The sequence below is a fragment of the Megascapheus bottae genome, chromosome 3 (assembly GCF_031878675.1).
Source record: "Megascapheus bottae isolate mThoBot1 chromosome 3, mThoBot2.hap1, whole genome shotgun sequence".
Lineage (NCBI taxonomy): Eukaryota > Metazoa > Chordata > Mammalia > Rodentia > Geomyidae > Megascapheus > Megascapheus bottae.
The window spans coordinates 26,996,036-27,011,256 of NC_143511.1; the positions used below are offsets into that span (position 1 = coordinate 26,996,036).

Here is a 15,221-nt window from a genome sequence, read left to right on the forward strand (position 1 = left end):
AGAATTGTAGGTCTGCATTGACTTAGGATAGTGTTTTTGCCTGTAAGGCTGAACATCTTTTAAGCCATTTAACTCTCAACATTAAAGAAACACAGAAGATTATGTGGTCACCATTTAAAGAAAAGGCAGTTTAAAGAGGTAGGCTTCAACAAGAGAAATTAAAAACAGAGGTCTTCATCCTACCTCATTTACCTGATATACCTTAATTTACTGTATTTTTGCATGGCCTGCCTTCAAATGGTAATCACGTAAGCCAGGTGTTAGAATGTGCTTCCTTGGTTAAAGCCCTGTCATTTTGAGAAAGCTGAGGAGTAAACAATGAAGACTTGAATTTTTATTGCAGCAAGATTTTGGGGGTCCCACTGGTACCTTTGGAAGCTAATTTGATTAAAATAACTCTTAAATTTTATTCCAAAAAGAGACTTCAAGCTAAATAGGAGATTTGGATTTATTTTCAAGCCCACAAACTGATTTATGCAATGCAGAATTAAACCAATTGAGTGGAAGTGTTTATATTCTGAAAGTACGGAAGGAGGAACCCGAGAGGATATTAAATGATCACCTTTGTTTGCCCAGTAAGTGAGGGACAGGAAGAGAATCCAAACTAAGAGAAGCACAGAGTGGCTGGGAAATGTGTATCTCCTCTTTGCAGTGACCTTGTGTGTTGGACACACAGTTTTTACAGAATTAAAACTGGGGAGCAAAAACTAGGGTGAGGCTAGGCCTTGGAAGCTGCATTAAAGCCAAAGAATCTGGGCTTTATTCTAGGAGAGCCTTGAACATGTTTTAAGATGGGAAAATGATGGGATGTGCCCATCTTTCTCTGAATTGCTGGAATGAACTATAGAAAAGCAAAAGAGGGAAAGAGGCGGGGAGAATACAAGAAACAAAACCACTTCATAAGGGAACTATCATCCACATCCCAGAAGGAAAATTTTGTTTGTGAACTATTTTAGAAGTAAGCTATGGCATATCTAGATTACTTTCGGATATAAAAAAGGGAAATGGATGAATTTGAAGGTTTGAAACCTAGGTAATTATGGGAAATGCTAACTTTAGAGGAAACAAAGACAGGGTAAAAATTTTTTTGTTTAGTTGGAAGAAAAATGATGAACTTTTTTGCTTGGGATGCTTAGTAGATTGGTAGAAATTTCATTTGTAGAGAAATAAAAATTCAAAGAGAAAGAAGACCACAGAGAGCTTTTGAGATCATAAAAGTGAATTGAGGCCAGGTGGCAGTGGCTCATACCTATAATCCAGTCTACTCAGGAAGCTGAGATCCAAGGATTGTAGTTCAAAGCCAGCCTGGGCAATAAAGTCCATGGAACTCTTATCCTCCAGTTAAGCTCCCCAAAATCAGAAGTGGAAATATGGCTAAAATGATAGAGGACTAGCCTTGAGAGAGGAGGAGGAGGGAAAAGAAAGAAAAGTTCAGGAATGGTACCTAGACCCTGCGCTCACACAAACACACACACACACACGCTCTGAATTGGATCTTTGTGGAAGATTTTATATACTCAGAATGAAGGATTGGACTCCTCTCTGGCACCTCTCATCAGTCATTAGGGTATGCTCAGAAGGCAGTCAGTATATTGAAGTTTGTAGATTTATGTCCAGGCTTCTTGGGAGCCCCTAGGTAAGGGCATTCTGCAATAGAGTATGCCATGCTCAGAGCATGTCCCTGTGTCCCAGTCCTTTTCTCTTGGAAGGACTGAAGTCATATAGCCTCAAAACTTATCCGTGTGACTTCAATTTCCTATATAGTGACTCCATCTGAGAATAGTCAGATGACAGACTATCAGGAATTAGGACTTCATCATAGGAATTTTTGACAGTAACACTGTGGTATAATGATTGTGAATTATTGCATATAAAATACAGACTTTGTTGCTAACTCGTTGGGCCACAACCCCCTGTAAGGAATGTCTGCACACTGTACTTATTGACTGCCAAGTCTGCTCTGCTTCATCTGTGAGTACTTGTTAATCCAGCCACAGACAGGTAAGCATGTACTTGCTAGCCCACTGCTCCTCCCCTGCCCCCCACAATATCCCAATGAGTATTTACAAAAATAACCCATTAAAAGGGAGCAATTCCAGGTGCTAGTGGCTTATACCTGTAACCCTAGCTACTCAGGAGTTCAAGATCTGAGGGTCTCCTAGCCAGCCTGGGCAGGAAAGTCTGTGATACTCTCTGTCTTATTAACTACCAAAACGCCAAAAGTGGAGCTATGGCTCGAACAGTAGAACACGAGCTGTGAGTAAAAAAGCTCAGACCCTAAATTCAAGCCCCATGACGGGATTCCCAACCCCAAGAAAAAAAAAAAAGACCACAAGATCTTAAAGCACACTTAAAAAACAAGGAATGATAGTGCAGGTTGTAAAATGAGTTGAGAGATTTGAAAATAGTAACAGGGTAGTGCAGATAACATAAGATCAAGGCCTGTGGCGGAGCAGTAGCACAAGTCTATTGAAATAGTCTAATGATTCTAAAAGCAAAGTCATCTCAACATATTTTAGTTTAAATTGCACTAGGAACAGAAAGCCACTTATGGTTGAAATTGCATCTTTCTTTTACTTCAGTAGATTGTCGACCATAATGATCATAAATTCTAGTCAGTTTAGCCAGTATGCAGGCCAGAGTGTTGAAGTTTAAGGAAAATAATAATGACACAGAGACCATGGAAACCTTGGCTCTGCCCATCAAGGCCAAATTGACTGATGTTAAAATGCTAGACTATGCCACCAGTTCAAAGAAGGGTGTGTGTCTGTGAGCTTGGCACCAGAGTCCAAGGAATTCGTGTTTTGTCAGATTTGTGGCCCTTATCAAATAGGGCCACAGGTCCATAGGTCAACAGTCCTAGGCAACAGTTTATATGAAGAAAGACAGTCTCAAAGTACAAAAAAAAAAAAACAAAAAAAACCACCCCTGCCTATCTAGCCAGGGTCCCTCATGATGCATGATGTCCCTGAGGAAGTGATACTGACAAAGCAAAAAAAAAAAAAGAAATCCAAACCTCTTCACATTAAAAAGGAACTCTGCGATATTTCATACCATTGAAAGAGCAAAGTTGATTTAAAAAAAAAGTAAGCTGTTCTGAACTTCTGAATATGCCAATCTGCCAAACCATAGAAAAGATATTCATTATCATAAGTCATCTGTTGAAAAGGGAAACACCGAGTTAGCTATATAGATATGTAGATATTGTACTAGAGATGAACGTAAATCAAAGCATCCGTGTTCTCACTTAGCTTTTGTGCTCAAGACTACCACTTGAGCCAAATCTACTGGTTTTTGGCTGGTTAATTAGAAATAAGAAACTTTTCTGCTCAGACTGGTTTAGAACTGAAATCCTGAGACCTCAGCCCCCAAGGTTGCTAGAATTACAGGCGTAAGCCACCAGCACCCAACTGTAAAGTATTCTTGATAAAAATTTTTCAAAGCAGTAAAGCAAGTTAGTGTTCAGTGCTTAATTGTAAGGAAATGGTCATTTTGTTATTTTTAATTTTTTAACACTAAACCACTTCTTAAGGTTTTTGACAAAAAAAAAACCAAACGTAAATCCAAGGTCCATTTTCACACTGATTGGCTTTGGCTTTGTTATAGCGTCAACTTTTATGATCCTTTTTTTTTTCTTTTCGATGCCAGACCTGGGGCTTGAAATCACAGTCTAGACTATCCCTGAGCTTTCTTGCTCAAGGTTAGCACAATAGCCACAGTTCTACTTCCAGCTCTTTTACTAGCTAATTGGAGATAATAGTGTCACAAATGTTCCTATCAGTTCTCACTTTAAACAGTGATCCTCAGATCTCCGTCTCCTGAGCCGCCAGTACCCAGCCTGGTGGTTTTTATGGTCCTAGGATCCTATGCAAAGTAGGGACTGCCCCTGTTTGCATATGTAATTTCTGCTGGAAGTGTTCCTGGAATGTATCATACTGTATTTGTCACCTAAAACCAGCAAGTATCCCTCTGCCTTTTTCTGAAGACTTGGCCATGATGAGACCAGAGTTACTATGGAGTACTGTAAAATAGAATAGCCCACTAGGTTGGGGTATGGCTTCCAGAACTCAAATATATGGCCTATTACTACCATATGACCTAGAACAAAAGGCTACCTTGATACTCTGGGCTTCAGTTTCATTATCTATGAAATAAAGAGAACAATCATACCTTCCTCCTAAGGCTATTATGAGGATTAAATGAGTCCATGTGCAGAAAGCCTGGATGCCTAGCAACACAACAAACTGTGGGTTATTTCTAGCTGCTAAGACCCTAGTAGTTGTAGGAGCAGATAGAAGTTCCAGTGATGCTGTGTGTCATTCTTCTCTTCAGATGAGGCTGATGTTTCCTATACCAGACTGCATCAAACGATTTCTTGTGCTTTTGATTTCTGGTTTGGCTTTACTTTCCTGTTCTCCTCCCTTGTTGCTGGTCAGTCCTTGCATTTGCCCTATTATCACTGTCATGCTGTTAATTTAATGCTCTCAGTCACACTAACTGGCTGCATATACTAGCGGATTTGTTCTAGGGAAGTATCCTTGCTGGGTCTGGCATGAGATATCAGGGACAGTCCACTGAAAAGTAAAGCCTCACATTTATAAACTTGTCCCGGATAGACCTTTCATGATCTACAAATGAAGTGATGATTTGCTGTTGTTATTTGGTTTTGGAGACAGAGTCTTAACTAGGTAGCCCAGGCTGGCCTTGAACTTGAAATCCTCCTGGCTCTGCCTCCTGGGTATTGGGTATATGCCACTACACTAGACTGACGTTATGATCTTAGTTATTGCATTCTACCTGTTTAAAAAGCATTAAACTACTCTCCTTAAATTACACGTGGAAAGTTTGTACTTCTCCCTGGGAATTTAAAATTCTTCATTGTTTGAATCTAAGAACTTCCAAATAACGAGGTATCTATACCTCTTAGGATACTTGCTGAAGAGCAAGTAGATTTCTTGGCTGTGCTTAGATGTGATAGTAGCTGGACAAGTCATCTCAAATTAAGAAAGCCAAACTGTATACAATTATTCATTGTACATCTGAGCATCTCAGGTTCTTTTGTTCTACTCAAGGGAGCTAAAACATAGCATAGGCCTAACTGTAAGAACAGAAATGTCAGTATATATATGTATGTATTTGGTAGAGTCTTCAAGGTCAGTTATTTCAGGAGCTACTCTCTGTGCAATCTAGAAGTCATTCCATGAGTAAAGTATTTAGCTCAGTACTGCTCTGGTACACCTAGATTCTTAGCTGATGTCATGACTTGAAGTAATGCTGATACTACCTGCACTCATTTTCTTTTCCTAACTTAAAACTTGTTTTGACTTAAAGTAGTAGAGCATCAATCGGGTCATGATTACAGTGAGAAACTGTACTTCAACTTGCCCTTCTTAGTCACCTCCCAGTGCCTTTTATGTCACTTTCTTATGTCATAGGGGTGTAGAGAAAGAGCCTTAATTTCTTATTGTTGTAAAAGTTATCTGAGAATATTGAGGCCAAGACCTGGAAACCTACTGTGATAGAAATTCATTAATATGAGACTGAGTTCACTTTCCATCTATAGCTTGCATAATATATTTCAGGGAGAGTTAGAGGTGTAATTGGCATCCATATTGCCTGTGAGTACAGGGAATAAAAAGTGAATGGGCACACACCTATTATCCCAGCACACGGGAAGCTGAGGCAGGAGGATATTGAGTCTGTGGCCAGTCTGGACTGCAACAGCAAATGTTAGTGGAGATGTGAGCAAAAATGAACCTTAGTGCACTGCTAGTGGGAATATAAACTCCTACAGCCACTCTGGACAGCAGTCTGGAGGTTCCTCAGAAAACTAAACATAGACCTTCCCTAGGGCCCAGCCATACTCCTAGGCATCTACCCAGAATATCTTGAGTTAGGATTTGGTAAGGACACCTGCACATCCATGTTCAATGCCTCACTATTCACAATAGCCAAGATGTGGAAACAGCCCAGAGCCCCACAATCGATGGGTAGATCCAAAAAAGTGGTCACTTATATACAATGGAATTTTACACAGCCATTAGAAAGAAGAAAATGATGTCATTTACTGGGAAATGGGTGGAACTAGAACAAATCATGTTAAGTGACGTGCGCCAAGCTTATAAAGACACAAGGCGCATGTTCTGTCTCATATGCAGAAGCTAGATCTAAAATGCTCTGGGATATGACAAATTATACAGGATTCTAGATACTTGCACACGATGAGACCAAAAAAGGGATACTCTTTAGGAGGGAAATACAAGTATGCAATGCCTAAGTGCCTCTCTATAGTTATATAAAATAATATACATACTGAAACAAACTCCCAACGTATGAAAACAGGACACATTTTTTTTAGTTTTTAGTTGTTGATTCTGCCTTCTTTACCTTATGTATGGTGTATTCACTTTGAGAGGAAATTGGAGACTTGAGAAAAAGGGTGAAAAAGTTGAAAAAGTGCAGCAGTGGAGCTTACTGAACATAGATGAAAGAGAATACAACTTGTGGATGGAGACAGGAAAAAGGGACTGGGAAGGTAACCTGCCATATATCACCTCTAAAACAAAAATATAAATAAATGCATGCATACATACATATATACAATTTTTTTAAAGAGAAGGAACTTGGAGAGGGTGATGGACTAGAAGACACTGTACAAAAGGAAATGTAGATATTAATATACTCATAACTATAATTCCTCTGTACATCACGTCTATAATAATGATAAAGAAAATTAATTTTAAAAAAACTTTCAAAAAAACCCCTTAAACTCCTAGAAGTAAATGACTGTCTAAGTGAATGAATATGACATTAGAGTTTTGACTTCCAGTGTAGGGTGAGCCTTTAACTCATTTCTTGAACATTTGAGGCATTTAGCAAACAAAACATTCATGAGTACCTGAGCCTGTGCATTAGTGGTCTCTTATTTCACTAAGTATACAAAAAGGGGATCTTACAGGGTTTCTCTGAGTGAGCGTGCCACCTGTTGAAATGCTAAATGCTGCCGATATGTCCCAGTATTATGTGTTGTGCATTGAGTGGTAGGGGTCTGTATGGGTGTTGAGATTTACTCCTTAAGACGTGTAGAATTTGTTTTTATGAAGTTCTTTTCTTGTGGCAAAATAATTTCATAAAATATACTATTTGAATCATTTTTAGTATACATTTCTATAACAAACACATGCAGATTATTCTGCATTTATCGCCACCATCCATCTCTAGGGCCTTTTCATCCCCTCAAATTAGTTAAGCCCTACCTCATCCCTCCCCTTATCCAGTAACCACAGTCTTTTCGTCTTTTCTCCGGTGAGCAGAATCTTTTGATGTTTGACCTTTTGTGTCTGGTTTATTTTACTTAAGGGAATTTAACTTTATGAACACTTTTGTAACAAGTTGCTTTCTGAACCAGTAATAACCCAAAGCGTACTATGGTTCCGAGCCTTAACTCTGAAATTCTGCATCTAGGAGTTCTATCTTGTTCTTCTTGCCCTAAGTAACCAAAATGGTGTGCCATTGTTGAGTAAAAAAGAACTCCATGATCAATCTTGTTGTTATTGTTTATAGTGTCCCTAAGAATATTCCTCATGCACGACAATTTATTTCTATATTTATTTACTGAGTCAGGGTGACCCTCCCTGTGTGGCCCAGGGTAGACCTTGCAATGTAGCTTAGGTTGGCCTTGAACTTGAACTTTCGAGCCTCATGCCTTCAGCCTATCAAGTGATGGCATGGCAGGAATGTGCCCCTATGCTCAACACCTTGACTTTTCTTTATATTTTTACTTTCTGACTTTTAGTTTTGGTATTCCAGTTTGGGGGAATCTCTTCCCATGTGGCTGGTTTTGAGGATCCCCACAGTACATGGGGAAAGATTAACCTCTCCTGAATATTGCAGTCTAGTTTGGTGATATGTGAGTTGTCCCCAGAAAACACCAGTATAATGTATGTGTTTTAACTGCCTTTAGTGCCTAGCTTTTGGCTATGTGACCTGGTTTTCACCCTGCCATAAAAGGCATCCTGGGGGCCTCTTATGGAATCTAAACAGAGTTCTTAAACAAGGAAAACCCAGCCCTGCGTCTGAGAGGGAGAAACAAAGCCACATCAGTAAGGACAAACATCATGGTATTTAAGTATCAGCTAGAATACTGATTTTTTTCCCTATTTCACATGCAAGAAAATCGCCATTGTCTAGATGTCTTTAGAATTGCTGCTTTCCTTTTTCCTTAAGATGGTTTGTTCCACTGAGAGGGCTGTGCCACTCTGCCTAGTGGATGCAGAGATACAGAGGTGGAAACAATGCCTGGGAGTTGGTGTGTGGCTTTTTGTTTGCCTGTCCCTGTTTATTCCTAATCATGGATCCCGTTCTGCTGTGATACGGCAAAGTCACGTGTGTAGCAGCGCCTCATTACCTCCTCTGGGCTGAGAACAAGCATAATGCCTGCTTTCTGGACCTGCTGTCATTCGGTGAAAGATGTTGTTGGCGTGTGTCATGATGACAGAGAGCCACCACCAGAGCCACGTGTGGCTGCTTCCCGGGTCTGCCATGTGCTTTTGCAAGCTACAAAGTGTTTTCCTCTAAAGCAGCTGGACAAACCCCGGGTCCTGTATGGCTGGCTGTGTGCACTTGTCAGAAGCTACATACTGCTCTCTTAAGAACTAGATGAAGAAGAATCCAATTCCTTTCTTCTTGCACACACAGTGTCATGAGAACATTTTTTTTTCTTTCTTTTAAGCAAAATTGAAAGAAAAGAGAAAGAGAAAGAAAGAGGGAGGGGAAAAGGTTGCCATCCAGTGGAGAAAGGAGTAATTTCCAGCTTCATTCAGGAAAAAAAAAAAAGAAAGAAAGAAAGAAAAAGAAAGAAAGAAAAAAAACCCCACAGGCGGAAATATGCTTAACTCTTTTAACTTGGCTGGAGATTTATCACCATATGGGGCTTTTTTCCTGCCGTCCGGAGGCAAATGGGTGCTATGTGCCTTTAAGGAAAGAGGTGCCTCACCAAACTTCGCTGTAGAGTTGTATCTCACTAGGTAGGGAAGGAAAGTGTTAATTTCTTATTTGTACACTTTTTTTCCCCTGACTTCCTTCCTATTCACTTCATTAAATCTAGAGGCAGTTCAGCATGGGAGCCGTCTGTATGTTGAATTAGGGCTCGCACTCTTTCGCAACACGTCACCAGTCGGAAACTGGGGGTTTGCTTCTGTGATTTATTTCATTATTGTTGTTGGTAAAAGGTTGGGGAGGGGAATAATTGGGGGGAGGGGAGTACTTTTAGCATTGTGTAGCAAGTTGGGTTTATTTTTTTTTTTGGTTATTGTTTTGGTTTGGTTTGGTTTTGGATTCCCCCCACCCCCACCCCTAGGTTGAGTCAGTTGAGCTAGTTTAAGAAATAATTTAAAAAAAAAAAATCAAAGACCAGTTTAAAAAAATCTCCATGAATAATTTTCCTTACATGGAGGAGAAATCATACTGTGCCCTTTAAGTGGGGGGGCGAAAAACATTGGGAAATATGTAATTGATTTCAACTAGAGAAAAGACCCTTAAGAAATCTCAGTTCCTAAAGCCCTACAGAAGGGTGTGTTATTGGGGGACCATGGAAGGGGGGAGAGGTTTTGTAGCTCGGAATTCCTGCATAAAACCTTAACTTAGGGGAAAGAATGGTCAGTACTTTGTTTCCTTGTAATTCCAGAACCTGAATTTAATAAGAAACTGCACGTAGGAGCAATTGTAATAAAGATTGTTTCCCTAGTTCTGTTTGCAATTTAATTTGCTTTTGCTTCTTAGCTACTCACAGATTGAGAGACTTAAAAAAGTCCAAACACTACAAGCTTATGCTTTGTTCCCCCCCCGTTTTTTTTTTTTTTTTCAGAATAAAGGAGGGGGGATGATAGTAGAAATTCCTTTCACAACTTGCCCCTCTTCCTGTACCCCACTGAAAAGAAAAACAATGAAAAATTTTACAGCATGAAACTGAAAGTGGAGTATCACAGTTGTTCGAGATTTTCTTTAAAGAGATGATTAATGTAATTTTATTAAAATATTTGAACTTGGTAACATGTATATTACTTTTAATTTCATGCTTCTAATGTAAAAACATGATATTCTATGTTAAAAATCGTTTTAGAGTGCTCCAAAACCATACAGCATATTTTCTTAAAAAAAAAAAAAACTAAAATGAGGCATTAAAATAGAGAAAAACATACCTTGTTTTAGTTAAAGAAAATGAAATGGAATATTAATTTGTTTTCTTATTGGCTTAATTGTTAAAAATGCAAGGGAGAATCAGTAACTACCTGAGTTTTTAAAAAAAAAATCTCTTAATTCTGCTGCCTAGAATAATAAGGGGGGAAAATATGATAAGTAGTTGTCAATATTAAAACAGGCTGAAGGAGGAAGGCTTCAGGCCTTGTAGTAGGTAGAATGAAACAGCAGATTTGAGTATCCACAATCCTTTCAGTATTAAATTTTCAGTAAAATAAAATTACTTGTATATGAAAACATAGCCTTTCCCAGCTCTCTTTTTTTTCCTGATCAGCTGATGAAGAGACTAGCAGCTCGCTGCTTTGCTGGCTTGTTAATTTTATCCCCACTAACTGTGATTTCCGATAGCCGGCCTGCTGATAGTGGTAAGGTAAATATCCTTTTTCGTTGCCGTCTTGAAGATTCCGTAGAACGACATCCCAGGCATGTGTAGGTGTGTAACACATCAAAAGCCGGTGTTCTCCGTATTTCTGTGTGCAACTGGGTGCTGGAGGAGAGCAGTACTATTAACTGTTGACAGCCTTGCATGCTGTATTTATTATTAGCATGTTCAGTCTCCAAGAGATATGGGACATTTTCCTTTTCTTAATCTTTGCTTTTAGCTGCAGTGTGTTTAGCTGTATAGTGGGTGTCCTGCTTTTAGGCAAATGAATATTAATGAAATAATGCGGGGCTTTTTTTTCTCCTTCTTTCCTTTTTTCCTCATAACTCATCAGATCTCTCCTCTTTCATATTGGTTATCTAAACACTGGGATCGTGATGGAAATTGTCTTTTGATTATTAAGGCCTGGGCTCAGGCGGTCCCTCAGGATTCTGTCTGTGTGCATGTTGCTTCTCTGAATTTACACATTGGAGGATGCATAGGAAACATCTTTTTAATCCCACTGGCATTTTATCATGTCAGATTGTTTTTGTGTGCTGGAGCAGGTTTTCTTCACAAAACCTTTCTTTTACAGGAGGCATTGTATATAAGTGAAAGAAATTATGTCTGAGCTGTAATCACTCTTTATATTGATTGTTATACTCACATGATCATAAATATTAGCCATGTTTGGTACTGTGGAGAAATGAAGGTAATTGCCTTATGATTAGAGTTCTTTCAGCTAGGAGAAAGGATTGATTAGCATTTGCATACTGGAGGCAGTCTTGAGAGGCAGGGGAACAAATGGCAGCATCAGTTATTTTGTGTGAGGATGAAATCTCAAAATGTAATTTAAAGATTTTTTTTTCAGCAAATTTCTTTTCTACGATCAAAATTTCTTTTATCCTTTTTTAATTAATTTTTTTGCATTCTTCTTTTCCCTTTAATTTTTCTTCATAACTTTAGAGACTTACCAAAAAAAAAAGTTTAAACTTCTGGGTCTGTCACATGGATCTTTTAGCCTTTTGTGAACAGGTTTCTTTTATACCTGGTTGTTTTTTATAGCTATTTTATTATCTCTCTGCATTAGTGCTGCTGGCTCTGGTTTAAAGCAAGCGTTTGCAGGTAATTGGAAAAAAAGTATTTGTTGTTTGTGAGTGTGTGTGTTCTTTATCAGATGATTTAAGTGTTTACCAAGGACTGTGGCTTTGTGCTCCTTCTCCTGTTGTTTACTAATTGCTACGTTAGAAGAATCTGGATGAGCATTTTGATTTATGTTGTGAATCATGGATAAATTGATTTAAAACCTTAAAGAAGGAAAGGTCAAAGCTTGTCTGATTGTATGAATATGTTTTAGGTGTTTTTTTTTTTCCCTCTACCTACCCCTTAGGTTTTTTGTTTACCTGTTTTTTTTCTCATAATAATGAGACATCAAGGGATTTTATTTTAGTTAAGCTAAAATTTTCTATAGAGTCAGTTATCTTCAAGCACTTGAACATACAGATGTTTTAATATTTGTCATTCTTTATCATGAGTGTTTAGGGCCTTCAACATGTTTTGTTTACAAACTGGACTTGGGTTAAAGATGTATTATCTGATAAGGTGGTGTTTTCTTTTGTGTTTTTTCTTCCCTCTTCATTGATTATTGTGGACTTTTATTTTTACTTTTCTGTTAGTCTCATTTTCTACTTATTGTTATATATATATTCTTTGTCATGGTTATTTCCCTTGTCTTGAATTTTTCTTTGTCTCCAACTAACAGGCCATTGAAGACGGCAATTTGGAAGAAATGGAAGAGGAAGTACGGCTTAAGAAAAGAAAAAGGCGAAGAAATGTGGATAAAGATCCTGTGAAGGAAGATGTGGAAAAAGCTAAGAAGAGACGAGGTCGCCCTCCAGCTGAGAAACTCTCACCAAATCCGCCCAAACTGACAAAACAGATGAATGCTATCATCGATACTGTGATAAACTACAAAGACAGGTGAGTGTTTCAGTCCTTCACCTCTATCATTCTCCACCAAGCCCAGCTGAAGACCCAGAGTTGCTAAATTGTACATTAGGGTTCTAAAGTTCTTCCTAATTTGCATTCCCTCCAAAAGCAAGAAGAGTTGCCTTGTACCATGTTTGGCGACTACCGCTTATTTTGTCTGATGGTTCACCATTTATGAATATAGTTGAAAGTGGGGTTTAGAATCTGTCTATCTGTCTATCTGAAAAAGATTTCTTAAGAACCTTTGAAATACCATCATTGATATGAAAGAGGTTTGATTGGAAGAGTGAAATTGTATTTTGAGGTTGTATTGTTAGAGAAAGAAAAATCCTAATATATTTAAAGTAAATATTTCATACTAAGGGTTCTGTTTTAAAACCAAACAGATGCTTCTTTGAAAATAATGTCTTTTTCTTTTTTCTAATACTTGGACTTCTGAGCTCATCCTCAAGCTGTCTCATAATACAGCTAGTAGCATGGTATCTCAACAAATGTATCTCTTTTTTATGGAATCATTGGATATGGACTGTGCAAAGACAGTTAGGCATTGTCCAAACTACTTAAAATAATGTATAATTAGTTGAAAACTAAAGCAAAGATATTTAAGAGTGTCAGCCTCATCCAATAGATAAACTAGTTAGGGTACATTTTGGTTAGTGGAATTTAGTTAACTGATTTTGGTTTCTTACTTGATGATCATATAATCACATTTTCACATGAAGATTGGGTCTGTTTCTCCTGAAATAGATAGAAAACCAGTATTACAATTCTGTGAATTGCAGTAGTGGTATCTTATTAGTTTTTTAATATCCAGCAATTTTTGACATTGACAAGTATTGCTTTCTGAACCTGGATGTGTTTAAAGACAAGTAACTGAATTGTGGTTTTAGTTTTTCATTGTGTCATTGGTACAAGTCTTATACTAGGGATGAAGAAATTGATAGAAAGATAACAAAGGCAAAACAGAAAATCTTATCATTAAGCCTTTCTGTAAGGAGTCTTCAGGAAATGAGGAAAGGGCAGAAGATGTTTGTAGAAGAGTCAGAATTTCTAGTCCCTGTATGCATCAGATGTCATAGATTCCATGTTCACTATTTTTAATAGTTTCCTTAAAAAAAAAAAAAGCATCCCTTTGAAGGATGCTGAAGAGGTCACCAAAGGAAAACCCATTATTGCAAGTCTGGATCAACTGTGGAGTAACAAAAAAGAAAAGATGGCAATCCAGGAAAGAAAACTTAGCCACAAGTCAGTCCATCAAGAGGGAGGTATCCTTGTGTAAACCCCAGAATCACTAATTCCCTTGATCATCTGTATTCATCACTAAGTCCACTTGTATATTTCCTAGAGGAGGCTTGGATTATGAGACCTTGTTTTATCAGCCTTTGGTGGAAAGACAGTGTCATCTGCACATCCTTCTTGATTATTTATTTATTTATTGCCTCTGTCTGAAGAGAGCGCAACATCTGTGTTTCTGACAAGTGCCTTGATCATTGACAGACTTTTTGTTTTTGGTTTGCCGAGGATGCGTGGGGCTGTTGTAACTTGGAGAAAGTCTGTGGAGACCTAAAAGTGGGGCCTTTGAGTCCACAGTGGTTGTGCTTTCCTAGGAACACAGTCCAGGCCACCAATTGGTGGAGCACAAATCCATCTTTGCCAAAAGATGGATTTATTTTATTTATTTGGGTGGGGGGAAGGGTTGTGTGAGAAACTTTAAAAAGCAAATCCCCCCCCCCCTCATTTCCTGCCTCTCCCTACCACTTTTTCTACTACTTTGCTGGACTTCTCTTAAGGTCACAGAGATTGAAAAGGAGCCCTTTCAGATGTGTCATTCCTAAATCATTCCTCTAGGATGCAGTGTGAGTGGCCATTCATCATCATGCGTCCCACTCTTCACTCATTACCTGGGGTCTCTAACGCCTTTGGTTTGTAACTTTCTGGTTAGCCTCAGTGAGCCATAGCACAAACTCTTGTCTCTGTTGAGCTGACTGCATCAGAAACCCAGCTCTGGAGTTCCTTAGCTGTGAGACTGTGAAGGAATTGACTTCACTTCAGTTTCTCCAATCCAATAGTTACAGTGCCTGCCTGTAGAATTGTAGTCACAGCCAAGTTCTTGTAACCCAGGCTCTTGAATGATTAATAATCAGCCATTCCGACTACTTGTAGTTTTGTCAGGTGGGGAAGGGACCGCTGAGCTCTGTGGAGCCAGTGCCCTTGCCCCCATACCAGTTTCCATGGTTTTATTTCCTTGGCTCTGTATATTGAGGACGTCTTTAGTTTTACCATAGGTAAAAAAATGTTCAAATATTCTAACATGCCATTATTACATCCTTGTTTATTTACCTTTTTCTTTAAAAGTGCCCTCCTAAGACTCATTCTGTTATCTCCACACTCAGGTACTTGATAGATAGCATGTGCTACACATCCCAGCTTTGCATGTTTCATGTATATTTCATGTTAGTACTCCTCTAGAAAAAATAAGCACTTACTCTATTTATATTGTGTATTTCTCTTACCAAACTTGGTTCTCAAGTAGGAGGCACTCAAATTAGGAAGGCCTTTAATTAGATACAGTGTCATATTTTGGGTTCATTTTAGAAAATGTTCCTGGGAAATG

General features: G+C 38.5%; 1 protein-coding gene across 5 annotated transcripts in view; it reads left to right on the plus strand.

Annotated features, from left to right (window-relative positions):
- The window catches only part of Smarca2 (SWI/SNF related BAF chromatin remodeling complex subunit ATPase 2), a 173,749-nt gene that overhangs the window by 131,065 nt on the left and 27,463 nt on the right, over positions 1 to 15,221 (plus strand). For 4 of the 5 annotated variants that reach the window (XM_090329694.1, XM_090329697.1, XM_090329696.1 and 1 more), the window contains exon 28: positions 12,381 to 12,598. In XM_090329694.1, the coding sequence (XP_090185820.1) occupies positions 12,381 to 12,598 (218 nt within the window). Of the gene's footprint in view, positions 1 to 10,531; positions 10,628 to 12,380; positions 12,599 to 15,221 lie in introns of those variants that run through there. The other variant, XM_090329698.1, reaches the window with a different exon arrangement.